Source organism: Onychomys torridus, chromosome 4 (assembly GCF_903995425.1).
Source record: "Onychomys torridus chromosome 4, mOncTor1.1, whole genome shotgun sequence".
NCBI classification, from domain to species: domain Eukaryota; kingdom Metazoa; phylum Chordata; class Mammalia; order Rodentia; family Cricetidae; genus Onychomys; species Onychomys torridus.
Genome location: NC_050446.1, coordinates 6143619 through 6170969, shown reverse-complemented (window position 1 = coordinate 6170969; position 27351 = coordinate 6143619). Strand labels below are relative to the sequence as shown.

The window sequence follows — 27351 nt, the reverse complement described above, 5'->3', positions numbered from 1 at the left end:
GAACGCACCCAGAGGCCCTCCGTGGCCTGCGCCCCGCCCACTTCCTCCCCGCAAAAACATGGAGGCCGCGAGCTCGGCCCGGATTGGCCGTCGCTGGACACGTGGCGATGCTATTGGCTTAGGGCTGCCTGACGTCAAGGGGCGTGGTCCTGGCCGTGAATTGGGGCGGCTCGGTGCTGGCCGGCCTTTTCCGCTCCGGGATGCGGCGGAGTTGGGCTTTGAGGCAGCGCGTTTCGGAGGCCCGGTTCCCCGGGAGGCGGTGGCTGGTGAGTGGGGCGTAGGTGACTACGCAGGGGTTCGGGCCCGGCTCCGATGCCGCCACTGTCTCCCGGGTAAAGTCTCCCAAGTTCCTTGTCAGCCCCCGTCCCCGCCTCTTTTTTTAACATTTAAGATTTTAGCTTACGTTTGTGTGTGCATGTGCCGTGTGTCTGTCAGAGGGCAACTTGGAAGTTAGTTCTCTCCTTCCACCATGTGGGTCTCGGGGATCGAACCTAAGTTGTAGGACAGCAAGTGCCCTTACCCTCTGAGCCGTCTTGCCGAGCTCCTTGTCAGATTTTCTACTTAGTGAAATAGATGCCCGGCAGTATTGGCCGGCTCCAAACATTTTAGGAGTTCTGCTCCCGCACCTGGGTGCGGCACCTCCAACTTTGTGGGGCCTCTAGGAGTTCCCAAACCCTTAAGCGCTCCTTGCCAACCCTGGCGCTCCTCTCTGTTTCCTAATCACTGTTTGGGGTCCTATGTGATAGATTATTCAGTCTGTTTTCTGTGGTGTTGCTGCAGGTGGCTGGCCTGGGGAACCATGGAATGCCTGGCACACGGCACAGCGTGGGTATGGCGGTGCTGGGGCAAATAGCGCGGCGACTGGGAGTGGCGGAGAGCTGGGCTCGTGACGCCCGCTGCGCTGCTGACCTTGCCCTGGCCCCGCTCGGGGATGCCCAGTTGGTATTGCTCCGGCCACGGCGCCTCATGAACGTCAATGGGCGCAGCGTGGCCCAAGCCGGTGAGTTTTGGGCTTCATGGATAAGAGGGCACAGGGACCAAAGAGGGGTTTCAACTGTGACAAGTGCCTGGTGAGCCCCCGTTACTACAGTGAGGACTTGGGACCTGTTTCTATATGGGGGTCGTTGTGATCCCTCTGAGCAGATAGGCAGTAACTAGGGTGTTTGCCTGTGCCAAGCGGAGCTGTTTGGGCTGGCTGCGGAGGAGATCTATCTGGTGCACGATGAACTTGACAAACCCCTGGGGAAGCTGGCTCTGAAGCTGGGAGGCAGTGCAAGGTGAGCTTGCATGTACTCAGGTTTGGGTAGGGATGCTGGCCTTTGTTGGGGTGGAGTAGGGTTGCTGAGCCTATCTCTACAGGCTAGGGTGCTCCGAAGGAAGCCTGGGCAAGGGAAGTGAGGGGGCTGCCTCAGGAAGTACTAACTGCTCCTCACATCCCTCCAAGAGGCCACAATGGAGTCCGGTCCTGCATTAGCTGTCTGAACTCCAGTGTAAGTCTGCCCTGCCCTGGGTGGGGGTGGCCAGCATGGGGTCCCCAGTGTATCTCACCAAGGCCCCCTCATCCCTCTGGCACCCCACAGGCAATGCCGAGGCTGCGGGTAGGCATCGGGCGCCCCACACACCCTAGTATGATACAGGCCCACGTCCTGGGCTGCTTCTCCCCTGAGGAGCAGGAGCTGCTGTCTCCATTGCTGGATCAGGCCACCGACCTGCTTCTGGACCACATCCGTGCTCGAAGCCAGGAGTCACCATTGGGCCTCTGACCTCTGACACCAGTGGACATATCTACCTGTTTGACTGCCTGCCGGTACCCTGAAGCCCAGACACAGCCACAGAACTGCCATGACACATGTAGTACCCACTGTTTATGTAACTTCTGGGTTGCCCCAGGTCACTTGCAGGTTGAAGGAGGGACTGTGGCCACAACAGTCTATGTCTGCGCTGGCTTGGTCTCTCCGTGCGCTACTTATGGTGTAGGAAAGGTTTAGGAAGGCTGAACTTTCTGAATCTTTTGAGAGCGCCAGATGGGGAGGTCTGCAAGATTAAAAGATACTTGCTTGAAATCTGAAGCTTCCTTGGGTGGGTGGGGTAACCTCCTAACCCATTCCTTACCAGTGGGGTTGAGAAAAAGGGTCTAGCAAACCCTCTCCCAAGGGTAACATAGGTATGCCTTAGCCTGTTTTTGTCAGGCCATTTTATAGGTAGGGAGGATCAGAGAGGTCCCTGAAGCCACCCAACTATGCATGGACAAACTAGGGCCAGCTGTCAGCTTGCTGTCCCCAGGGCCCCTGGCACTCCTACCTCATTAGTGTTCTGTAACTGGCAGATCCCCATTCGGGTGACATATGAGAGAGCCCTGAGGTCCTGGGGGTTGGGTGGGATATGGACCCGGCGAGGCACCAGCCCGAGATCCCCAGGCTTGTAGGTTGTGATGCCTGTGAGCTGCTGCATCAGAGAAGCAGCAGAGGTCCTGGATACCTGGGTGCTGAGTCGGGTGTGGGAGGAACCCTGGGTCATCACCTCCATCTCCACAAGAGGAGGCTGAGGTTCTGGGAGAGAATGGAGAGTCCGGGTCTGCTGAGGCGCCCCAGGGTACCTGCTCACCTCTCTTTGGTTGTGCCCTGCGGCTGTTTTCCCTGGTGGCAGCTCATAGCCAGCTGTGGTTCTGAAGCCACAGCTGATGTGAGCAGAGCCAGCAACTGCTGCTGCAGCTCCTTGTGCTGCAGCTGGAGCACTACGTCAAAGTCACCGTCCTCTGCATCTGTCCGCATCTGTTGGTGCCATGTGTGATGGGTTACATACCAGTGGCCTGGACACCCACCCTTCCCAAGTGCCGGGATGAAAGGTATGCGCTGCCGCCACACCGCCTTGTTATTTAAGATGCTAAGTTGCCCACGCTGGCCTTGAACTCAATCAGTAGCCCCGGTCAGGTCTGGAATTTGGATCCTGCCTCAGCCTCCTCAGTAGCTGGTGTGATCAGAACCAACTCTTGAGTGGATCTTTGAGGTCCAGAATCAGAAAAGGAGTCTGGCCGTATGCCTCTCAGGAAAGAACTCTCTTGAGCTTGACCCCAGTGGCCTCTTGGTGTCTCCCGTGCTTGCTCACCTGCACAATGTCCTGTAGGAGGGAGGTGGCCTGGGCCAGGACTGTTTCCAGCCTGGCCCGAACCTTCTGTTCCTCAGTCAGCTTTTTTTGTAGCTGATTCACCTCTGCCTGCTGTTCCCTCAGCTGCTGTTCGAGCTGGTTTTTCTCACTCCTAGGCCAGGACAAGATAAAGCCCACTGCTTGCCCCATCTCCCAGCTCTGGCCGGCACCACCTCTTGCTGGGGCCCTGCCTGTTCTGTGCAGCCCATCTAAATCCTGGCTTCAGCCTGTCTGATGGACCAACCCCTGAGGCTATGTAGACAGGGAAACTCCCTGGCCGGCTTCCACCCAGCTCTGGCTCACCTCAGGGTCTGGTTGCCCTTCTGCAGCTTCTGGAAGTTCTGCTCCAGTTCGGCCAGCAGGAGGCGAAGCCGCTCTGCCTCCTCTGTGACCTGCCTCTGCTGACGGCACTTCTCTGACAGCATGAGGATGACCTGCATCCGTGGGCAGGTGTCCATGTGCAGACTTAGGGTTGGACCCCGCCCACCCTTCCTCTCTGCTGGAGATACAGGCAGTACCACCTCTGGATAACAGCTAGGCGGGAAGGTGGCCTCCCCACAAGGAAAGCCTGGGCCCTCACTGCAAACCCTCCCCCACCACACCTCATGACTTGGCTCTGGCATGGGGACCACTGTCATTTCACATGAGGAGGGCGTGTGGTCACACCTTCTTATGGCCTCTGTTGTTTCTGGCCATGATCTCTTGGGTGTTCTCCAGGAGCTCCACCTGTTGGTACAGTTTATCATGGACGCCCTTGAGCTGCTCATTCTCCTGTAGCAGCTGCACACCTTGCTGAGACACCCAGGACAGCTGCAAAGTCACGTTGTTGTTCTCCAGGATGGCCCGCCTGGTCGTCTCCCACATCTGGTTAGTGGCCACCTTGCGGAACTCAGTGGCCACTAGGTTCACACGCTGGATGATCTCTTTCCTTAGCCTGACCAGGAGGGTGGCATTGGAAGGAAGTCAAGCAGATGGGTATGTCTTGGAACCCCTTTTTTTGGGTGGGGCCAAGAGTACCTAGGCTTTTCCTCAGAGAATCTCTGGGCCCTTGGAATTTGAACCATTGAAACACATTCTTAATAAATTCAATTAAAGTAATACGTGAGACGAAAGTAATGTTCAGTGCCAGCCTGGGGAACTGGCTGGGAGCTAACTCCTTCCTTCCTTCCCTCCCCCACTAAATCCCAATCAGGGTTTGGGGGACAGTCCATGAGCACTTCTAGGAAGTGAGGAGGAATGTGGAGACTGGTACGGGTGCCCCCAGCAGGTCCCCCAGCCCACCCACCTGTCCTTGTCCAGCACAGACTTCTTCTCCAGGTTGTACACGTAGTCCTTGTATTCACTCTCCTGCTTTCTCAGCTGCTCCTCTAGCATCAAGTACTTGTCTGTGAGCTCCTCTTTCTGCAGCCGAAATTCTTCCAGGGCAGCCAGCTTTCCCCCTGCCCATCAGGGGCCACAAGGCTGGTGAGGAGCTGCCCCTGAGAACTGTGAGTGACACCCCTCCAAGGTCTCAACCTTGCCCATGTCTTCCTGCCTACCCCTCCCCACACACCTGCTTTCTGCTCCAACAGGACTAGGCTGCAGGTGACAGAGCTGTCCCTACACATAGGCAGCCTTTCCTGGAGTGCCTTCCCACCCACTCTGCTAATCTTACCAATCCTTGTTCAGCCCATCTTCTCAAGAAGCCTCCCCTGATACCTCCCCATGTGAGGGTGACCATGACAACCTCAGCTGAATCTGGGCAGTCAAGTCTTAGTGCCCTCTTCCAGATGGGTGCCATAGATAAGACCATCTTTTTTGAAGCACTTCCTTATCTACAAACTGGGGAAGGGGGAACATTTCTGGCCTCGGGAATGCATGGACAATTAAGGCAGATAGTGTTTGAAGTAGCATGCTGCTGTTATACTCAAGGTATTTGCCCCAATTCCCCAAGTGAGGCCAAGCCTCGCTCAGTGACAGCTGTGGATTTGGGTCTTGCAGCCTCCAGTGGCAAATTCACACTGGTGTGTTGACTGGTCTCCTGGTCCCCTCACCGAGGGCAATGTTCTCAGTGGTGAGCTGGTCCTTGGTCTCCTGGAATTCATGGCGCACCTGGGCCAGCTGTGCCTCGAAAGCGTCCTTCTCCATTTCCTTTGCCAGCTGAAGGCTCTGCAGCTGGTCATTGAGCTCCGTGATCTCATCCACCCTCTGGTTGAGTGTGCGCTTGAGGAAGGCCACAATCTCTTTCTTGTTGTTGGCCAGCTGCTCAAACTCCTGGCGGAAGAGCTTCTCTTGCACAGCTAGCTCATCCCACTTCCGCTGGTACCTAGGGTGGAGGATGAAGGGGAGATGCAGGGTCAAGCCAGGCTAGGCCCGGGCACAGGCACCGCGGAACCTGCTCTCCCAGACCCTCCTTCTGGAAAGGGTCATTTGAAGTTCCTCATGATCTGAATCCAGCCTCTACTAACTGGGCCTCAGGCCTAGAGACAGAGAGACAGACAGAGACAGCACATAAAAGTCCTGAAGTCAGTGTTGAGCATCCTCTTTGATGGCCTTCCACCTTTAGTCGGAGGCAGAATCTCCCTCAATCTAAAGTGTGATGGTTTGGCTAGGCTGGTTAGCTGGTGAGCTTCATAGAGCTACCGGTCTCCTTTCCCATCAATACCAGGGTTCAGGGACTCACTGCCATGCCTGGCTTTTCTCAAGGCTTCTGGGGTCTGAGCCCTAGTTCTGTTGCTGGTCAGGTGACTCAGATGACTGTCATCTCCCAGCCAGCATCTTATATTTACTACCTCACTTAGATGGTTTTTGTTGTTTGTTTGTTTGTTTTGAGACAGGGCCTCAAACTCACAATCTACCTGGCTCTGCCTCCTGAGTGCTGGGATTAAAGGCGTGCGCCACCACCGTGCCTGGTTACCTCGCTCAGATGTAAGTCCTGTGGAGACTGAGCCTCTGCTCACAGTGGTAACACATGTTCCCATCTGTTCCTGGGCTGTAGGAGGTGTGCATTTGTCCCCAGCAACCAGACGGGGAAACTGAGGGTGGAGAGATGAAGGAACTAGAGAGTGAGAAGCCTAGAACTTGACCCAAGCCAGGCTACCTGAAAGCCATAGTGCCTGGTCCTCCAGTGCACCCAGTCTGCTGGGGAAGCCCCTTCTGCTCTGGCAGACTGACCTCTGCATCACAGGGCCTAATAGCTTAGCCAATAGTAAGCACCCACTTAACTTTAGTGAGGTAAATGTATTTTTCATGATGCATTCTGTCTGTTGTATTTGGTCAAAGGACGTTTGTAAATTTTAAGAGTACCATGTTTACTGGTTTCAGATGGGAGAATTAAAGCATTTGGAACTTGTTTTATGCACAAATATTTAAGTATTCATAAGTCTTTTCAATGTGTTCTGCGTACAAGGCATTTCAGGGTATGGGTGCCTTTGTTGGGAGAAAACACAGCCTGCCACAGGAGTCAGAGAGGCTAGGGCTGTCATCCTGCTTCCTCCTCTTCCTCTCTGAACCTCAGTGACCCTGGCTGCGCTTCTCTTCTGGGCATAAAACGAGGACAGCACAGGCTTTCTGAGTCCACACAGACTCACCACCAGCTGTGATTTCTGCAGCCTCAGTCATGAGCAGCTCTGCCTTCTTGTATTGGACTTATATATTTATTTATTACAGGCATAATTTATTACATGTGTGTGTATGTGTGTGGAGGTCAGAGGTAGACATTTGCTGAGATTCCCAATGACAAGGATGTAGGTGTGATAATTATACCCATTTTATAGATAAGGGAGGGTCTTCACCTTCTACATAGAAGCAGGGTCTCCTACTTGATCCCAGCAGTCAGGAGTTCACCAGTCTAGCTGGTTTGCTGTAGGGGATCCTTTATCCCTGCCTCCTAGGCACTGGGGTTACAGGTGGGCACCACACCTACTCACCTACTCATTCGTCTGGGCGCTGGGGATTCAAATCCCAGTCCTCACTCTGAGTGGCAGGTGATTCAGTCACTGAGCCATCTCTTTTAGTGGGGGTGGGGCTCTGGGGCTGGGGCAGGAGTTTCACAGTGTCAGCAAGATAGCTTAAAGACATGGTTTCTCTGTGCAGTCCTGGTTGTCCTAGAACTTGCTCTGTAGACCAGGCTGGCCTCGAACTCACAGAGATCCGCCTGGCTCTGCATCCTGAGTGCTGGGATTAAAGGTGTGTGCCACCCCTCCTGCCCAGAGCTTTTTGTTCTTTTGAGACAGAGTGTTACCCTATAGCCCAGGCTGGCCTGGAAATTACTGGGTGGCCTTCAAGCTGGCCTTGAATTTAGAACAAACCTTCTGCCTCTGCCTTCCAAGTGCTGAGATTGTAGGCACGTGCCACTGTTCCCAGATTAGAAACTATATTTTTACAAACATTCTATGCTGCAGGCTGCAGGAATGTAGTAAGAGTTCAGCTGAATATGGTAAAGCTATACCTGAAAGAATCAAGGAATTCTTCCAGAGGAGAAGCCATATCTCAAGGAGTATTTGGTGTTATTCTGCTTTCGATATATCAGCTGTTTCCTGTTATGAATTTCAAGTGCGCTCTCACAACCTCCCCAAGAATTTCTAACTGTGTAGATTTGATCATTCCTTGAGTATATACACTTAAGGTACTTGGATACAGTCACATAGGCAAGGTTTTCTGCCTCTGCTTTCCTTTTTTAGCATTAAAACCAGATATCTCCTTTAGCTAACATCCAAGGACAAAGCATGTCTGGCCAACCTGTCCTCCTGAATTAAGGTAAACACCCATATGGAGACACCGCCTGTCTCCTAAGCCAGGTGGGTGTTAGGTACATAGCCTTGCTTCTTGTGCAAACTAAGCTCAGACACCACCACCACCACCACCACCCCCCCCCCCCCGTTCCTCTCACAGCCCAAAGTGGCAGCCTTGAGCAACATGCTTAGAACAAAAGGCTCATTGCATACAAGGTGCAGTGAAGCTATGGGGAAGGTTTCCTAGCTCCGAGCAGAGTTACCCCTTCCAACCAGATGGTGGCAGGGCAGAGTTTGCAGACTGTAGGTGAATTGAGACTGGTTCTGGAAGAACGAGGAGGAATGAAGATGGAGATGAGGATGAGACATGAAGAAGCTAGTTAGAGCTATGAGGGGCAGGAGGAGAAGGGACAGAGAGGAGCTAGGTGTGAGGACAGAGTTGGAGCTGTGTAGATCGTTTTGTCTTAGAGGAATAAAGTGAATGGACTGCAGAGCTCAGTGTACTTAGATTCATTCCCTCAGATTTACACCCTCCACACACCCCCACCCCTACCCCCAGGACTCTGGAGAAATCTCAGGGCAGGCCTCCAAGGAAATTTCGGTAATTCTTATCATATTTTATTTATTGACTATGTATGTGCATGCCTGCGTGTGGGCCATTGTGTACAGTGGAGATCAGAGGACAGTTTGCAGGAGTTAGTTCTCTCTCCAACATGTGGGCAAGTGCCACCGAGCCATCTCACTAGCTCTGAAACTAGTTTCAAAGCAAGAAAAATGATGATCAAAGGCAGCATCTCGTGAAATGTTAGGAAGGTCCTTTCCCCGCCGTCTCTGTCACCTGCAAATCCCCACATAAGAAAATCCCCTTCTCAAGTTCCCATTCAGGACCCATGGTGGTTCACACTTGTAATCTCAGCACTTGGGAGGCTGAGGCAGGTGGATTAACATAAATTTGAGGCTAGCCTGGGCTACAGAGTAAGACCCTGTCTCTAAAACAAAGCAAATACACTTAAGGAAAACAGCCCCAGCCTAGAGAAACACACTGACTTAAGGAAAGAGGGAATGAGTGAACTCCCTGGCCACCAGAGGGAGCTATTTCTAATTTGTCCCACTAACAACTAATAATGCTTAAGATCCATTCTGAGCTGGGCGGTGGTGGCATATGCCTTTAATCCCAGCACTCAGGAGGCAGAAGCAGGCAGATCTCTGAGTTTGAGGCCAGCCTAGTCTACAGAGTGAGTTCCAGGACAGCCAGAGCTACACAGAGAAACCCTGTCTCGAAAAACAAACAAACAAACAAAACAACCAACCAAACTAAAAGGTCCCATTCTGCTGGAGCGGGGGTGGGGTTACCTGTGATTGAGATGCTAATTAGCGGAGTGCTCCCCAAGCTCTGGGAGTTGTGAAGGGGTGGGGGGGATCCATTCATCACTTACAAGTGGTACCTTGAGGAAATGTTCAGGGTCTGAACATCCCATAGGAGGCCAGAACCCAGACCTAAGGCCCTGTCTGAGCCTGTGTGGGCTTCTGGCCTGGCACAGTAGCGTCCCTGCCGCCCACCCACCGGGCCAGCCGGTCCTCTAGGTCTTGGATCTGTTTGTGGTAGAATTCCTTCAGCTCCTCCACTACGGTGGGGTCTGTAGACTTGGCGACGGCACTGGAATCTTTTTTGCTTCCTTTCTTCTTCTTGACCTCAGACTCTTTGCCACCTTTGTTCGGCTTCTTTTTGGGAGCCATGGCTGATGGCAACTACTGTTTCAAGTCCTCTTTAAGAAGCCAGGTGGTTGCTAAGGAAATTAGTTCCATACATAGCAACAGCCTGACAGTGTGAGGCTGAATTTTAAAGGGCCACTGTCCTTTCTGGACAGGGAGCTTGTGTCTGGCCTGGTTTTAGCCTTTCAGATCACTTGGGTACAAATTTGGGTTCCAGGAAGACCTTTCCTTCTCCCGAATGGAAATAAATAATGTGGTAAATTAATTACAATTATCAAGAGCCCTAGAAATCACAGCCTGTCACTTTGGGACTTTGACCTAATGAGAAGTTGGAGGTCTAGCCAGGTGGACTTCCTCCTAGATTCTTAACCACAAGCAGAAGAAACAGTCACTGGTCCCCATGCTAGGAAGTGCCTCCTCCTAGACCTGTCAGTCCTTCAGTGGCACAGCCACACAAAGTTTATCCTGGAGGCTTCCGGGCTGGAGTCTTGAGATGTCCTTAAAGCTTAGTGGCAGGGTCCATCTGTCCATGGCTACCCCAGGCAGACAAAGTTCTTTCTATAGCTTTGGTCTTGGCTGTAGCATGGTAGGAAGGGAAAGCCCCTGGGGTTGAGAAGGCAGCATGCAGGCATGGGATGGTGGACAGTAGGTATGCAGCTGGCAGGTGCCCTAGCTGGCCCTTAGGTCTTCACCCTTCCAGCACTGACCATCTCCTCAGTCACACTGGGCTTGTGAGTGTGTCTGCTCTTTAGTCCCCAGGCATGTCTGGGGCCTGTCATCATGTTCAGTGATGACTGAGCGCTTAGTGGGTTCACTAAGAGGGGGGCTCACTTTGGGGATGCTACAGGAGGGAACATTCTTTGTAAGCGGAGGATTAGAGGGGTTCCACTCCGGTCTACCTGATTTTCCAAGCCACGGTCATTCTGACCCATGGGAATGAATGCCTGGTGTCACACACAGGTAGGCACCTTTGCTGAAACCCTATCCAGGACTGGAGGCCCTGGAAGGACAGGGAGAACAGCCACAGCTGGTGGCCTGGGTTCCAGGGTCACTGGGCTAGTAGCATGTGCTATGACCATGCTTTGGCCTGCTGCAGTATCTTCTCTTGTGAAGATATACTACAGCTTTTGGAGGAGTGAGCCAGGCTCCCTGTGAGCCCTGGGACACTGGGCACTAGGACCTTGGCAGGACACAGTACTTCTTTGCTGTTTGATGGGATCCGGGTGGGGTGGAATGACAGAAATCCTGGGCCAAGAGAAGTCAGAAATAAACTAAAGCAAAACAAAAACAAAACAAAAAAACAGAAGAGGGTAGCCAAGGGTGGCCACGCACCCCTGCAATCTCAGCTGAGGGGTGGGGGTGGGGGCAGGAGGAACACAAGTTCAAGGTCAGCCTGGGCAACTCAGCAAGGCTCTGTCTCAAGAAACCATGGGCCAGCAATATGGCTCATGGGGTAAAAGCTCTTGCCACACAGCCCGATGAGCTGAGTTCTACACCCAGAACCTACAGTGGACAGAGAAAACTGACCCCCGAGAGCTGTTCTCTGACCTCCACATGCACACCACTGCACACATACAATGATAATAAAACAACAAAGAGCAAGTGAACAAAACACTAAAAAGCATCAGAAAGAGGGACACGCAGGGTTTACTGTGCTTCAACAGTTACTCGGCATAGAATTCAAGTCTGTGTGTTGGATCTTATTCCAGGCATTCTGGTGACAGACAGGACACAGTGGCTGGCTGAAGTCTTCCAGGAGTGAGTGTTATGAAACATGGCATCGTCCTGAGCCTCCGCTTCCTCGCCTGTAAAGTGGCAGGGACACCTAACACAGGCCTAGGAGAGGCCTGGCATGATTGTGACGCTGTCTTCACTGGTCTGCCTCTAAGGCACGTCTTGTCGGAGCTGGGTGGGATGTGCTACAGGACTGTCCTCCAAGCCCAACTGCCACCTTCTTCATGAGTGGGCCTGCTTGCAAAGATTATTTCAGCTGAGCTCATTGACTGTTGACCCTCCCTCAAAGGAGAGGATGGGAGGGTCACTGGACCCACCTGTGCATCCAGCCACCCCTCTCAAGCAGCCATATGCAATTCTGCCCTAACTGCACATGACCTCAGCAAGGTGCTAGTATACATAGGTTGGGGGAACTAGGCAAGGGGCTCCATCTGTGTAGCCATGGGGAAGTCATCCATCCCATTTCCAGTGAGACTGCTGTGTTTCCCCACGCTCCCATCTGTAACCCCTCACTCAGGCTCTGTGAGTACACCCAATAAACTCATTGGGTCCCTGGGGGGACCTGGGGTGGGATCAAACTTTGTCATTGGGACCTTAGAGAAGTGGGTAGTTGTTGCCTAGGCTGCTCCTCACCACCACCCTGGGCAAAAATTCTTGGTACATGTGCAAGATCTACAAAGTAGCCTTTGTTATGACTTATTACACAGGGGGACCCTGAGGGCATCCTGCATGTGCAGGGAAACATGCTAGCATGCGGGGCAGATGCAGCAGCCGGTTGGCGGGTGACCCACTCCATGCGGGCATGGTAGTGGGACGGCAGGTGGACCTTCACAACCCAGAGGCTGCATCAGTGTGCGGGCGGAAATTGTTGATTATAATAGAGACAAAGAGAAGACAGGAAGGAGGAGAGAGGGGGGGGTCAGGGGTGCACACCTTGTGGGAGTGGAGGGAGAGGAAAGAGAAGGGTGGAGTTTTTCATTAAAAAGACTTTTATGTCAGGACACAGGGTGGCACCAAGGGGAGGGGTCAGAATGCTAACTGCCTTGAGTTGGTACATTCCTACATACAGTGAAGGTGTCATTTCCTGTTACCGAGGCAGGATAATGTACAGAGATTTATTTTTGTGTATATGGATGTTTTGCCTGCATGTCTATGTACAGTGCCCATGGAGGCCAGAAGAGGGAGCTGGATCCCCGGGAACTGCAGTTCCGGGAGGTTGTGGCTCACCCTGTGGGTGCTATGCATCAGACCCCAGTCCTCTGAGTAGTAAGTGCTCTTACCTGCGAGCCGGCTTCCCAGCACTGATTAGCTGCTTCTCCTTGTGTTTTGTGGTGTTGCAATGAAGTCTAAGGCTTCACACACCAGGTTCTGCCTGGCTTCAGATCCAACTTTTTATTTTATTTTATTTTATTTTATTTTTAGTTTTCTCTTTCATTTTACATACCAACCCCAGTTCCCCTTCTCTCTTCTTCTCTTGCCCCCGCTACCTCCTCCCCTAGATGCAACTTCAGGTTATCTTTTAGTCTTGAAACAGGGTTTCACTAAGGCTGACCTTGAACTTTCCCTGTCATCTAGGCAGTCCTAGAATTAAAATTTTACTGTTTTCTCTGCTTCTTAAACAGCTGGGATCACAAGTCTGTGTCCCTAGGGCTGGCTTATTCAGCTACTTATGGAGGTCAAGGGACCTAGCACTTCACAGCTGATGGTTGGAGCATGTGAGAAAGGAGTCTACTGTGAGAAGCTGATGCAGGAAGAGACCAGGCTTGACTACAGAACAGTAGCCTGGATAACCCTGTCATTTCCCTCAATCTTTGCCAGGACCGCTACACTGAGCTCCCAGCACATGAATGATCAGGGACAAGCCATATCCAAACCTCAGCAGAAGAGCATTTGATGAGCCCCATGCCCTGTGAGTCCTCAGTTTCTCGATAGCGTCTATCTGGTGTCTGCTCCTCTCTGGGCCAACCTCATAGCAGATTCCCCAGGTCACAGGACAGCCAGCTTCCAAACTGGAGGGGCTCTTTCTACATGTGGGCTGGGGCAGGCCAATGACACTGATGGAGGGACCAACGTCTCAGGGCTGTGAATACACTGAGACTACATACAGAGTCCTGCAGTGTCTGAGGCAGAGGCATTCTGGAAAGGAACAGGTTGAAGAGCAGTCTCATGTCTAGGCAGGTCCTCATTTATTGTTATTTATTCATTTGGGACAGTGTCTCACTATGCAGCCTTGGGTGGACCTGGAAATCATTATGGAGACCTGGGTGGCTGAACTCAAAGAGATCTCCCTGCCTCTGCCTCCCAAATGTTGGGAGATTAAAGGTGAGTGTTACCATGCTTGCCTATAGCATTTTTTTGCTGCTCAAGGCTAGAGACAGGTACAGATGTGATGTGATGCAAATCGCAATCCCCTGGATCCAGCATACCCCCAAGCCTCAGCTGTGGGATGGGCAGTCAGCCTGGGCACCGCAAGTGAGCGCTGATGTCTTTATTAGACTCAAATGCTGCAGTACAGGACGGTACAAAGTGGTACACGGTTGTGCTTCTGTACTTGAGACACTGAGATTCGAGAATTTCAAGGTAACAAGTTCCAAGACAGACTAGCTTTTTTTAAATATCCTTTTGAGAAATTATTTATATAAATAACATAAAGGAAACCCCACATGTTTGACAAACGAGGTCCTGAAGCATGAGCATTGCCTGACCAGAGGGAAGGGACGGAAGAAGCAGCTACAGAAGAAATCAACCAGTGTTACTACGGTTGGGTGCTCAGGGAACAAGGTCACTGGAGGGCAGGACCGAGAACTGAGAGCCAGGGAGGGAGAAGGGCACAGGTCACCTGCAGGAGGAGGGAGGCATAGACCACATTTGCGAAGACAGCACAAGACATGGTAATACACACAAGTCCGCGGGTGGGGGTGGGGGGTGGTGGGGTGGGCTGGGGACATTTTTGTGACATCCACTGTCTTTGTTTCATGACTGCAGCAGCTCAGTGAGTGGCATGCTCAGGGAGCTGCTGCGTCCTGAGGATGGAGACCATCCTTCCAGCATCTGCTTCTGGAGTTTCTGCTTTATAGCTAGCTACATTTTATACAGCGATGATTTTAATACAAAGAATAAAATGATCGTTTTTCTCATACATCCACAATGACCTATGACTGTACATTACACAAAATTAAGATGATGAAGTATCTCAAATTCTGGATACTCTGACTGATGTCGTTTGCAGAGCGGAGACAAGATCAGCAGGGCCCCCATTCCTCAGGCCTACAACCCTTCTAGAGCAAAGTACCCTTTGACCAGGGTAGCAAACCCATGGACTTCATTCCTGACCCTTAAGTGAAGCCTGGGGAAAGCAGGGGGCTGGTTGTGCCTAACTCTTCTCTTGAGGAACTGAGGGTGCTAGGCATGCTGATTTAGGTTGGAGGACTTAACTCAGCTTAGAGCACTGTGGACACAGGTCAGGGGAGTGGTGCCAGGCTCTGGCACCAACACTGGCTGGCACGCAGTCTGGCTTCCGGTGGACACCCTAAGCCCCACCCACAGCTGCAACACTGGGCAAAGGAGAAGTGTGTTCCATGCGGGCCTCTAGAGCTCTGCTCACTGCTACTCCCCAGCCTCTGTGCATGAGAACAGGGGTGAGCAGGGACTGAAGAGGAGATCAATCCTCAGCGTGGAGTATCTGGGGGACAGATACCTTACGATTTCCAACAAAACCAGAAATGAGCCCAGACAAGCTTTGAGAAACACGCACGTCTACCTTTCCATACTCAAGCAATGTGCGCACACGGCATAGGGCTATATACAGTCACAGGATCATAAATAAGGAGAGAGTCCACTCAGTCCAGAGTCCTGACGCTTCTGCAGTGTGGCGCTTGCATGTGAACTTCCTGTGGGATACGTACAGAAGACACTCATTTTTAAAAAACAACACATACTCTCTTGCTTTTCAAAGGACAAGGTAGGATGTCTTCGCACAGGAGAAGAACTCAGTGTGGCAACGGGACAGCCAGGGCGTGCAGGGCTGGGGAGGCAGCAGAGTCACAAGGTTTCGCACTAGGGAGCTGCAGATCACTGTGGGAAGGGAGCCAAGGTTTTGGAGGGCGGCTTATGTTTCTAACTGCTTATTTCTTCATCTGTTTTATTCAGCTTCTTCAGCGTGTCCAGCAGTTTCTGTGGGGTGAGAATGTGTGTGGACCCTGGCAAGGCAGAGAAGACAGTGAGTTCTCTCACAGACTGCAGCCTGGGGCTTCTTTCCCCATCCCCCAACCCTCATCTGGGTCCAGTGGAAGCTGGGAATGGGTGGGGGTGGAACCCTTGGGCCCTGTCAGAATAGATTTGGGAGGCATTTGGGCTCAGCTGGGTTCCTGGCTGAACCTAGGAACCACCTCTCAATCAGAGCCCAGCGCCATCTGCCAGGTGATGGGCAGCTATGCTTTCTTTATTATCTCTTGAAGTCAAAGGTGAAGCCAGGAAGAGAAATTTCAAATATGGCAAGGGACAGTGGCTAAGGGCAGAGGCTGGTAGGCATCTCTATGTGGAGAGAATGTTGCCTGTTGGGCACGGGCCCACTGAAGTTTGGGAGCCGGCATGTTGGTGCTGGCATGGTGGGGGACCTCAGGTGTGAGAGGGGAAGGGTGGGGACCTGAGGCCTTACCTTGTGGAGACCTGCATTGCAAGAGGTTAGAAATGCTTGCAAAAGTTTAAGCTAATGGAATCAGATATACTTCTAGAGCAAAGGTAAAAAAAATAAAAATAAAAACATTTAAAAATGAAGGCCTTTTCATAGAGATGTAGGTGCACTAAAATGATGAATGGACTGAGTGGCTTGGACACGGGCTTGGTCAAACAGAATGGAGGTGATGGTGGTGTGAGCATGAGGCGTGCATGCACGCAGCAGTGGGTGCAAAGCAGGGTCCTGGTGGGACAGGAGAACTCAACGAAAGATCCGTTCTTGAAAATGTGCCTCCCTGGGGACCTGGAAGCAACAGGCCTCTGTGGGAGTGGGGAGCAGAGACCCTCCAGACTCCATTTGAAGGGCAAGTACAAGGGGGCTTGGTGCCTGCACCTCTGACCACCACTTGTTCATTTGAAGGGCAAGTACAAGGGGGCTTGGTGCCTGCACCTCTGACCACCACTTGTTCAGTGGCCTGGTCATTCTGGACCAGCAGAAAAGCGACACTCTGAGAGGTACCTCCCAGTGTCTGGGCCTGCCTGCACTCACTGTTCTGAGTGAGGAGTCCGCCCCAGCTGTGTTAGTACTCTGCAGACCCACAGCTCCTTAAGCAGAATGGATGTGCTGTTGGGGTGCCTGAGGTTTACTCCCCCTTTCTGCGAAAGCATGCTGGCTTCAGTGAGCTTGCCAGACTTCCCAGGAGCCCTGGGGCAGCAGGAGCCAGTGCCAAAAGGAGAGTTTTCCAGCTCTCCACTCCATGCAGCCCAGCTCTGGCTCAGTGAGGAGCCAACAGGAGCATACGGCCAGAGAATGTCCTGCCCCCTGTCCTGGACACTGGCCTGTTCCAAAGTGCCTCCCACTTCTCACATGTGCATTCAGAAATTCAGGGAGGTCAGAGAGAGGTCAAGGAACTTATGCTCTAGAATTTTCTGATACTAGCTCATTCCTAACCATTGAACATTCCTAGTCTTTACAGAAGAACAAGTGTAGCACTGAATCTTGGAGAGCCAGCATCAGGTCAGGTCACCTGAAGCCAGTTCCTGACACCCAGCAATCTGAACATTTCAGCACTGCAGATGGAGCGTGGTACCATCAATGCTGCAAAGGGGGTGGGATGAGCCACAAGCTGCATTTTGTAGTTGATCTCATGTTCGTCCCCAAGAGCTTGGCTACGTTGGCCTTTTACTCATAAGCCGAGACTCTTAGTCCACACAGCTGGTGATCATGAGATGCCAGCAGTGGCCTCTGAAGATGAAGTTGAGGCCTAGTCACGCCCCTCTTTATTTTTTTGAGTTTGGGTTTCTCTGTGTAGCTCTGGCTGTCATGGAACTAGCTCTGTCGACCAGGCTACCTCAAACTTAGACAACCACCTGTCTCTACCTCCTGAGTGCTGGTTTAAAGAAACCATCCTTATCAGATGAATGTGGAAGGGATGCTTGTGTGTCAGAACCAATAGCCCCAACACAGAACACAGCACGTCTGAAACCTTACAAGTGGCATGTGCACTAAACAGGTCTAGTCTAGCCTGAGAGGTCTCTCATTTCTTTCTGTTTCTTTTTATTTATTTATTTATTTATTTATTTATTTATTTATTTGCTTACTTACTTATTTATTTATTTATTATCTATCTATTATCAGCTTGATACAGTATAAATTCTTATCCTAATAGTGAAATGTTTCATTGAGGCTTGCCCAGTAATTGAGTAAAACCAAAACTTAAATTATTTTTATGTATGTGAGTGTTTTGCCTTTATGTATGTCAGGGCACCATATCTATTCCTGGTACTCAATGGGGTCAGAAGAAGGCATTGGATCTCTGTGACTGGAGTTACAAACAGTTATGAGCTGCAGTGAGGGTGCTGGGAATTGAACCCAGATGCTCTGGAAGAGCAGCCAGTGCTCCTAACCACCAAGCCATCTCTGCAGCTCCCCTCTCATTTGTTTTGATGGCTTCCTTCCTGGCCATCCACTCCTGAGTGGCACTACTGGCCTACACCATCGAGGTAAGAGTGTAAAATCCAATCAGAAGACGTCACTCATGGGCAGTCTGGAGGGATGGCTATAGGGGACTAGGATGAGGCTTTGTGGAATTGTGTTCTTCAGTGGTCAGCTGCCTTGGGGACTGGAAAGAGAGGACTAGGAAGCCACAGCAAGGCACTATCTCCCAGGGACTATCCCTTGTGGTGGGCCTCATCTCCAGAAGGGTAAGCTGTTGTCGGTTTTTCTTTGGAATGCCAACTCCTGAATAACGACATGAAGCCTTTTTATTAATTATGAAATCGTGGCCTTGGCTTAGGCTTGTTCCCAACTAGCTCTTATAACTTAACCATTTATATTAATTTGCATTCTGTCACGTGACTTGTTACCAGGATGGAGAAAAGCATTTACAAAAAGATTATCCCGACATCCAGCTACAAAAGCAGGGCTCTCCAAGGTCTGCGCTATTCTGTCTCTTCACCTGGATGGTTGGTTACAACAGGAGAGGCGGCAAGCAGGTTTCCTGTCTCTGGCCTCGTTGGTGTTAGGGCTTGGGGGCTTGCTATTGCTTTGTCTCCCTGCTTTTTGTAAGCATACATATTTTAAACTTTATTTACTTTTGAGACAGGGTCTCAGTCTGCAGCCCTGGCTGTCCTCAAATCTCTCATGTAAACCAGGCTGGCTTTGAATTCATATAGGTCCGCCTGCCTCTGCATCCCAAGTGCCAGAATTAGAGTTGTGGTACACCACACCCTGCTCACTTATTTAGCTTTTAGACACACTCTACCTTGACCTTGAGACCCTAGTGCCTTCGCCTTGAGTCTAGGCTAACAGAAGTACACCCCCTGCTTTATGTCCAGAGGAAAGGAGTGCAGAAGGATGGAGTGGAGGACTCCATTTTCTTGGCTTACAGCTGTTGTCCTGGAGGTAACACCCCTGAGGGAAGTGAGGATAAATGGAGTAGCCTACTATTTCTTCTTTCAACAGGAAAACCACAGTAAGCAAGCCAGCTTCTGGTGGTGTAGTCCAGCTTCGGAAGGGCCATGTTCCCGAGATGCCCCAGGAGGACAGAGGTATGCATGGCTGGAGGCCTGCATCTGGCCCACTCAATTCTAGACCAGCTCGAGGGAGCCTTGGTGTGCTGACCCAGCCTCCCTGTGCCCGTATCGTGGGGCTGGGAATGTGAGTGGCCACCTTGTCATCCAGTCCTGGCTACCAGTCCAGGTCTCTTGCTCCTGCTTACAGGCCACTCCAACTGCTGACTTGGGGGTCACATATCAACTTATGGTGAAAGGACCTTTTTAGGGCCCATGATAAAGCAGGCATAGACCCTGAGAATTACTAACACAGGAAGTTCCCAACACACTCAAGGAAGGCTCGGGAGAGGGATGAGGAGGTGTGAAAGGAGAGTCTGCGAGGCCAAACGACAAGGCACACCAAAGGGACAAGCTTGGGGTGTCGAGAAGGGATTTCGGGGCTGTAGACCTGTAAGAGGCCTCAGTGAGAGAGGTGTGACTGGCCAACTCTTCATCCTCCTCTTCATTCCCTCCCAAGCCTCACTCATGGTAGGCAAACCGTCTACCACTAGGCTACACCCCAGCCCTCTTCTTCCTTTTTAAAAGAGTTTTATTTGAATTATTTGTCAGCGTGTGAGTATGTATTCACACATGCAGGTGCCCACAGAGGTCAGACATCAGATCCCCTAGAGTCACAGGGAGTTGTGAGCTGCCAAATGTGGGTCCTGGAGGCAGAATTTGGGTCCTCTACAAGAGTACTATGTGCCCTTAACCACTGAGCCATCTCGCCAGCCTTCTTTTTAACTTTTTATTGTGAGACATAGTCCTGTTGAGTTGCCCAGGCTGGTCTTTCACTCACTCTGTAGCCTGTGTGGGCCTTGGACCTGCCTCTGCCTGCTGAGTAGCTGGGGTCACAGCCTGCCCCACTGGAATGAAGCAGGCCAAAGAGTGCAGTTTCTGTAGAGAGCAGAGTGTACTGAACTGTCCTCTGCACCGATGCCCTCCAAGTGCCTGAGTAAAGGGTCCACCCCCTCTGCTGCTCCCTGCACTCCTTCCTCACCCTTAGGTGCTCTGGGATCTCTCAAGGGTCGGCCTTGTACACACGGCCATCCTGAATGTCTGCTGGCCTCACTCAAGAGTACTTGCTCTATGGAGCCTACACCTCAACCTGGGCAGCAGGCTTGGGCACCGTGCCTCAGACATCCCTCAGCTCCTGGAGTATCCAGTTCCTGGCACTTGGGATCACCCCAGTGGCCGGCAGCTGGCTGACTGTGCAGCATTCACACAGGGCTTGAGTGAACGGGTGGGTGGAGCCCAGGGCGTGAAGGCTGGACACATTTTCAATCGGCGTTAAGAACTGCAAGCATTTTCTTGGAAAAAGAAAACTCAAAGAAATGGAAAGGAAAAAGAGAAGAAAGGAAAGTGACGGGATAACCAAAGAAAGCCCTTCAGAGCGGAAGAGTTTCTTTCTGTAATAAGCCGCTTTTACTTTGTTTCTTTGGCTCTCACTCCATTGTTGGAGCCTGATCCTCAAAAGATACCCTAGAGGACTCCCTGAAGTCGGGGTGTCTCAGGTCCGTGAGGAATTTGGTGGGAGTGAGAATGTGAGTAGAACCTGCGGAGAACAGAGGCCGGCTGAGCAGAGGTACCCCAGCATGCCAGGGAGGCCCCAGCCCGCAGCCAGAGAGGCGCGAGAGGCAAAGCATGCACATGCACACACGCACGCACGCACGCACGCACGCACGCACGCACGCACGCACGCAGACAGCAAGGCGTTGGCATGCATGAAGCATGTGAGGCCACACAGTGAATGGTGGCTGTCTTTGGGAAGCCCCTCCATGAACCCACATGGGCAGCTCTCTGTCCCTGGTCTCCACCCTCCCCCTGCACAAGGAACCTTAAGGAAGGTCCAAAGGAGAAAAGAAAGGTTCACATCCAAAGCCTGGCTGTGACAGCTGCTGTCCAGGAAAGCTGTTTGAGCTCAGGTCCTCTAACACATTCATGCAACACATATGCAAGCAGTGAGCAGCGAACACTCATGGGGCCTGTGCCACAGACAGAAAGACAGGCATGGAAACCAGACCATGGATGCCTGTGGGAGTACAGTCTTCCCACCCCGTTGTGCGGAGGTGATGGCCCCTTCATGCCTGTCTTGGTGAACCCAGAAGCAGCCATGTTACTGCTCTAAGGGGCCTGCTTGCTTGGACAGCTTGGGGGTGCTGTGAGTTGGTCATCCAAATTGGATAAATGGAATTGAGTGACTGCACCTGGGAGCTGACAGAGCCTTGCTGGCTGGGCAGCTCAGGGCCTCCTCTCCAGCAGAACACCTTTAAACGGCCCAGGTGGCACTCCATAGGCCCTAAGAGGACCATTTTCCATGGCGTGCTCAGCACACTCCTAGGACCACAGTGTAGTTGGAGATTTGTGGTCCCAGGCGGGACTGGAGATAACTCTAGCTATACCACAGTCTCTGGCCTTGCACTTTATCCAGCATGTGCTCCCACAGAGGGTGAGCCCAAACAGGGCAGTGTCTATGACAGCCTTCTGACAGTTGGTGGCACATAAAACTCTGTTTGGGGCCAAAAGGAAGGCATCTGGAAGAACTCACAGTTCGTTCCCTCAATAATCTGCCAGCCCTAGGAGCTACAGATGATCCTGGAGACAGGAAGCAGGAAGGCCTCCTGCTGCAATAGACCAGCTTCTACTTGCTGCTCTGCTCTTTTGGAGGGGAGCAGGAAACACAGGGTATGGCAGACCAGAGGTAGTGGGGACTGGCTGGGGAATCCTTAGGAGCCAGCTTCAGCAGTATCTACGGACATGCTGTCTAACCACCTCCAACAGGAAGTACTGGAGGAGGACAGAAGTTACAGCTCTACCATCAGGCGTGCTCCAAGGCCTGATGCACCAAAGTGTGCATCTCCCTCTCAGCCCTGCTTCAGGCTGCAAGCAGGTGCTACCAACTCTGTTTTGTTGGAGAGCTCCGCTCTTGCTCAAGGTGACTCCACTAGGCAGTGTATGGATTTGAGACTCTATGACCAGGCTCTTTCCTTCCCAAGACACTGTCTTTCAGCAAGAGACACAGTAGGGCAGAGACCCTAGCTTTTGCCATTCACCAACTGTTACCCAGGGCTAAACCTGCTGGGGTGAGGGAAGCCCTAAGACAGATGCAACACGAAGCGTGGGATGGAGTAACAGTGCAGTGAGGCAGCAACTGCTGCAGAATGCATGCGCTGCTCACCTATCAGCACTTCCCACTTGCCGTTGGCCTGGGTCACTTCATAAGCACAGCGCATCTCATTCAGGCTCACACCTCCAAGGATGAAGATAATGAGGCGGGGCCCGCTTCGGTATTCCCCGGGGGCCTTATTCTTGTGCCAGTGTCCATAGCGGGCGCTGAGGGAGAGAGAGAGTCAAGGTGACTTGTAGGTGCTGGTGAGCTGAACTGGACTGCCGCTCTCTTAGAGACACAGACTGACTCATCTCAGCAGTTTTGTTTGTTTGTTTGCTTTGGTTTTTCGAGACAGGGTTTCTCTGTGTAGCCTTGTGCCTTTCCTGGAACTCACCAGGCTGGCCTTGAACTCAGAGATCCACCTATCTCTGCCTCCCGAGTGCTGGGATTAAAGGTGTGTGCCACCACTGCCTGGTTCATCTCAGCAGCTTTGCCTGGATGGCTCTCATCCAGATGTCTGTTTCAGATCGAGCCTGGTCCTGAGCTTGCCTGGGACTCTGCAGCACTACGCAGCACGGAGAGGCAAAAGGCTGCATCAGGTTGGCACACTAATCACAAGCAAATGTGCGCAAGAGGCCTTGTGTGGGCCAGGCTTCCTGGTACTGTATCTCCAGGGAAAGACAGTACTTGCCCTCCAAGAATTCAAGTCTAGCGGGATGGGGGTTGTTGAACACCATGGGACAGAACAGGCCACAGAGCCCCTGCTCAGGCTCCCCTAGGGAGGAGCATGGCTCTTCACTAGCAGGCCTCCCTCTGACCCTGGACTTCCTCAGTAAAGACCCGGACTCCAACACAGCAGAGGTGGGGGCTGAGAAAACTGGAAACTAAAGGGAAGAAGCAAGTCCCTTCTGGACGGACACCAGCATGCTCGGCCCTGCTCCTCACTCCCAGCAGCCCTGGAAGCACTTGGGCCTGTCGGTCTCTCCCATGACTGCCAGCCTAGCGAGGGCAGCACCTGGAGGCGGCAGTTGTTCCACATTCGACAATGGCTTTTCTCCTTTACTGCCACCAAAGGAGAGGCCAGTGCCACGGAAACACTGCAGAGGTCTGGCCCAGGCCCAGAGGCCAACGTGAAGACAGAAAGAAGAACAGTTGGGACATACTAGAGAAACTCTAGAGTTGCAAGTCATGGTGGTGCACACCTTTAATCCTCGCCTTGGGAGGCAGAGACGGGTGGATCTCAGTGAGTTCAAGGCCAGCCTGGTCTACATAGCCCGGGCTACACAGTGAGACCCTGTCTCAAAAAAACAAACACACACCTCCAAACAAACCAAGGGTTGAAGGAGTGTCAACCCTGGGAACCACAGCTGATGGCCGTCTCTGCAGCCTCTGGCTGCTCTCCAGGCTTAAGGCTCAGCCTCCAGTTCCCCGGGGCCACCATCTAAGCACCTGGCCCTTTCCACGCTAGGCTGCGTGAACAGAACTGCTGTCCACACTGGCTTTCCTGATAAACAGGTTCTCAGGGAAGATCAAAGAGGAAAACTAAAGGCCCACAGATTAAAGGGGGCTGTGTAGTTTTTCTGGCTGCAGGTAATGTGTATGGGGGTAGGGTAAAGGCATTAGGCCTGGCATGTTCAGGGATGAGCAAGGAGGTTCTGGCTGAGGCAGACAGGGTGCATGAAGGAAGAAGGGGGTGAGTTCCGGAGGGGCTGGGAGCCAGAGGACCAGACGGGCTGCTGTGAACCTGGGCCTACTCTGACCATGATGGGTGTTGTGGGAAGGTCCTGATGGTACATCACAGCCAGGTCACACAGGCGCTCTCCCTGCATCTACCCACCTGACAGCAGTGGTGCTGAAGGAGGCAGAGGAGCGGGTGGAGATGTACGGGTAGTGCTTTGTGTCCAGTTTGTCCTCGATAGTGTCCTAGAGAGAAGACAGGGGTCACCATCTAGGAGAGGCCGATAATAAAGTCAGCAATGACCACAGCTGCAGCAGACCCTCTTCCAGGGGCCCAGCAAAGGCCAGGGGCATGGCACTTGTTCCACAGCAGGCTGTTAGACTGCCTGGCCCCACGGGTTACCCTGACTGTCCAACATACAAAGCGCTCATCCCCCTCACGTCTGCAATGTGCTCCATTGTGTGAGCCACTGAGGTTAACCACCTTGTACTCTGTCCACTCAATTTCTGACATGCGCTGTCAGCCTGGTGACAACGTGGGTCTAAGGAGAGCCTCCCCGGCAGTCTGTCGAGGAGCCAATTGTCTGGTGGGTGGATTCCAGCTATCTCCTGACATTTGCAAACCCATACTCCTCTTAGGAACTGATGAGCCTACCCAGGGCTCCTCAGAGAGCAGGGAGGAGGGGAAGAGAAGCGGGGGCAGTGCACCAGAGGGCTGCCTCCTCAGTCCCAACGCCAGAGACAGGCAATTGGTTCCTGGGTGTGTCATAGCCACCTATCCTTTTGGTTTGTAGGTTTTAAAAATAGGACCCTGACTCACCCTCTATAAATACACTTCTAGCACATAATCCCTGATTGACTCAGGGATAGGCGGCAAGGCCCTGTTCTCTAGACTCCCGTTTTGTTTGCCTATCAAGTGCAGAAGCTGAGCAGACTCCCCCACAACCTTGAAGACCTCCTGGTGGAGGACTCTGCAGGGCTCCTGCTGCGATGCTAAGGGCTGGAGTCACACCACAGAGCAGCTCACTGCCCGCTGCCTTGAGTCCCTCACAGCCAACAAACATGTGAGCTCTGTGCCATGGACACAGGACACAAACTGACAGAATCATCCGATTAGAAGATGACCCCAGAGTGGGTCAGGCAGTAGTGGTGCACACCTTAAGTCCCAGCAATTAAGAGGCAGAAGAACTCAGAATCTCTGAGTTCAAACCAGCCTGATTCACATAGTGAGTTCCAGGACAGCCAGAGCTTCACAGGGAAACCTTGTCTCAAAACAAAACAAAACGAAAAAGAGGAAAGGAAAAGAAAAATGACCCCAGGAGATGTGGCTCAGTTGGTAGAATACTTGTCTAGCACGCCGAAGCCCTGGGTTGATCCCCAGCACTGCATAAACTAGACGTGGTGGTGTATGCCTTTAATCCTGCACTTCAAGGATAAAGCAGGGAGATCAGAAGTTCAAGGCCAGCCTGGGCTTAAGACCCAGTTTCAAAAACAAAAGATGGCCTCAAACTGGGCAGCAGGGATATATGTAAATAGCATTGCTGACCAGAGTTTGGGGATTCAGAATGTAATCACTCTGTGATGCTAGATGGTCAGACATGTGAGGTTGCCATAGAGACAATGTCGAGACCTTGTAGACTGAAGAAGCAGGACTCGGGATGTGGAGATAAGGACAAGGATATTCCAAGGGGCCAGTTTGAGGCACAGAGCCTAGGTCCGCCTGCTGGTATAGGAAGAGCTCTGGGATTTAGGAGGGTTAAGGTGGGCAGGCTGTGGCCTCCTGTTAAGGCCTTTCCAAAGCTGCCTGAGGTGTGATGGAGAAGGACCACATCCCCTAGGAGAGTGTGTGCATGCTCCTCATCTGAACTTGGCATGCTGACCTGAGCCAGGCTCTTCTGGGTATTGCACCAGAGGCTCTTATACAGCATGGGACCCTACCCCTACCCCTGAGACTGGAACAGTGGGCAAATGGATCTTGAGGTCGCCGTGTGCCAGTCTTCCTGACCAGTTTTACTTGACAGGAGAGGAGGGAACCCTAATTGAGAAAATGCCTCCTTAAGATCAGGTTGTAGGCAAGCTGGTAGGGCATTTTCTTAAATTAGTGATTGATGTAGGAGGGGACAGATTATTGTGGGTGGTGCCATCCCTGGGCTGATGTTTCTAGGTTCTATAAGAAAGCAGGCTGAACTAGCCATGAGAAGCAAGCCAGTAAGCAGCTCCCCTCCATGGCTTCTGCATCAGCTCCTGCCTCCAGGTTCCTTCCCTGCTTGAGTTCCTGCCCTGACTGCCTTTGATGATGAACATCAATGGAGCATAAGCAAAATAAACGCCTTCCTTGCCAAGTTACCTTTGATCATGGTGGGTTTTTTTTGTTTTGTTTTGTTTTTCTGGAAAGACAGGGTTTCTCTACATCCCTGGCTCCTAGAACTCATTCGGTAGACCAGGCTGGCCTTGAGCTCACAGAAATCCACCTGCCTCTGCCTCCTGAGTGTTGGGATTAAAGGTGTGCACCACCACTGCCCAGTAGTTACTATGTTTCCTCACAGCAATAGTAACCCAGACTTAGATAGTCTTATGGTTGTTCCTGAGTCCTCAGAGGTAGGTGCTTTGGGAGGGTTGACAGAGTCCCAGAGGTTCTACAAGGAACAAAATCATAGGATGTCAATGCTACCCAAGAACAGAGGTGCTGGAACCTAGACCACCTTAAAAGCAGTCCTGTCTTCTGCTGCCAAACCCCGAACTGACCTCCATGATGTCCTTAATGATTGGGGTCCATCGTGAGAGCTGGTAGGTCTGCTCACTGATGCGCTCTTTCCGCTCCGGCTTGCTTCTGCGGCGTAGTGTGGACTGAATGCAAGCACATGTCAGGTCAGGCTCCCCACCTGGGTCCCAATGACCTCTAGAAATTCTCTCAAGAATTAGCATTGGCAATGAGTAATACAGGAGAGGTTCTGCCCAGTGTAGCTCTCAAAATGTACCTCTTTAAGAAACTCTGGAAACAAGGGAGACTTGAGAAATTATGGTTCTGTTTCTTTGTTGTTGTTTTTTGTTTATTGAGACAGGGTTTCTCTGTGTATCCCTGGCTGTCCAGGAACTCACTCTGTAGACCAGGCTGGCCTCCAACTCAGAGATCCGCCTGCCTCCGCCTCCCGAGGGCTGGGATTAAAGGCGTGTGTCACCACGCCCAGCTCTAAAGTATGGGTCATAAAAATGCTAAATGGGGGAGGGGCTGGGGTGGTTTGAATCAGAATGGCCCCCATAGGCTGATATAACTGAATACTTAGTTAGCAGGGAGTATCACTATTTGAGAGAATTAGAAGGATTGCAAGTTATGGCCTTGGAGGAAGTATGTATGTGCTGGGGATGGGCTTTTGAGGTTTCAAAAGTCCATGCCACACCCAGCCTCTCTAACTCAGCCTGTGGATCAGCTACTTCTCCAGAATCAGGAATGCCTGCCACCCTGGTCCCTGCTATGATGATAATGGACTAAGCCTCTGAAATTGTACACAAGCCCCCACTTAAATGCTTTCTTTT

The 27351-nt window shown here is 52.0% G+C and overlaps 3 protein-coding genes across 10 annotated transcripts in view; 1 reads left to right on the top strand and 2 right to left on the bottom strand.

Moving 5' to 3' along the window:
• Positions 1 to 146: 146 nt before the first annotated feature.
• On the top strand, positions 147 to 11691 carry Ptrh1 (peptidyl-tRNA hydrolase 1 homolog). Of its 7 annotated transcripts, none has more exons than XR_004944774.1 (6): positions 201 to 266; positions 781 to 1000; positions 1178 to 1277; positions 1445 to 1490; positions 1581 to 2845; positions 11279 to 11691. XR_004944774.1 is itself a non-coding variant. In XM_036185272.1 (5 exons), exons 1-5 carry the CDS (start codon positions 201 to 203, stop codon positions 1761 to 1763), a joined length of 615 nt encoding a protein of 204 aa, XP_036041165.1. In that variant the 5' UTR covers positions 147 to 200; the 3' UTR covers positions 1764 to 4242. The 7 variants fall into 7 exon arrangements, 2 of the variants coding, with proteins under 2 accessions (XP_036041165.1, XP_036041167.1); XR_004944773.1 differs by having other exon boundaries at positions 1581 to 4119; XR_004944771.1 differs by having other exon boundaries at positions 1581 to 4631.
• Cfap157 (cilia and flagella associated protein 157) lies at positions 1945 to 9623 on the bottom strand. The gene is made up of 9 exons (XM_036185275.1): positions 9421 to 9623; positions 5178 to 5449; positions 4430 to 4583; positions 3811 to 4078; positions 3448 to 3578; positions 3106 to 3256; positions 2605 to 2771; positions 2302 to 2485; positions 1945 to 2034 (listed from the first exon to the last, which is right to left on the bottom strand). The coding sequence occupies exons 1-9, from the start codon at positions 9591 to 9593 to the stop codon at positions 1963 to 1965; spliced, it is 1572 nt and encodes a 523-aa protein (XP_036041168.1). The 5' UTR covers positions 9594 to 9623; the 3' UTR covers positions 1945 to 1962.
• Positions 11692 to 13776: 2085 nt separating the features above from the next.
• Stxbp1 (syntaxin binding protein 1) overlaps positions 13777 to 27351 on the bottom strand; it is a 68159-nt gene continuing 54584 nt past the window's right edge. Inside the window, exons 16-20 of one of the 2 annotated variants that reach the window (XM_036184806.1) lie at positions 26563 to 26664; positions 23978 to 24063; positions 22210 to 22364; positions 20461 to 20586; positions 15441 to 15502 (exon numbers count right to left, since the gene is read on the bottom strand). In XM_036184806.1, coding sequence (XP_036040699.1) covers positions 20477 to 20586; positions 22210 to 22364; positions 23978 to 24063; positions 26563 to 26664 — 453 coding nt within the window. In that variant the 3' untranslated portion in view covers positions 15441 to 15502; positions 20461 to 20476. Of the gene's footprint in view, positions 15503 to 20460; positions 20587 to 22209; positions 22365 to 23977; positions 24064 to 26562; positions 26665 to 27351 lie in introns of both variants that reach the window. The other variant, XM_036184807.1, reaches the window with a different exon arrangement.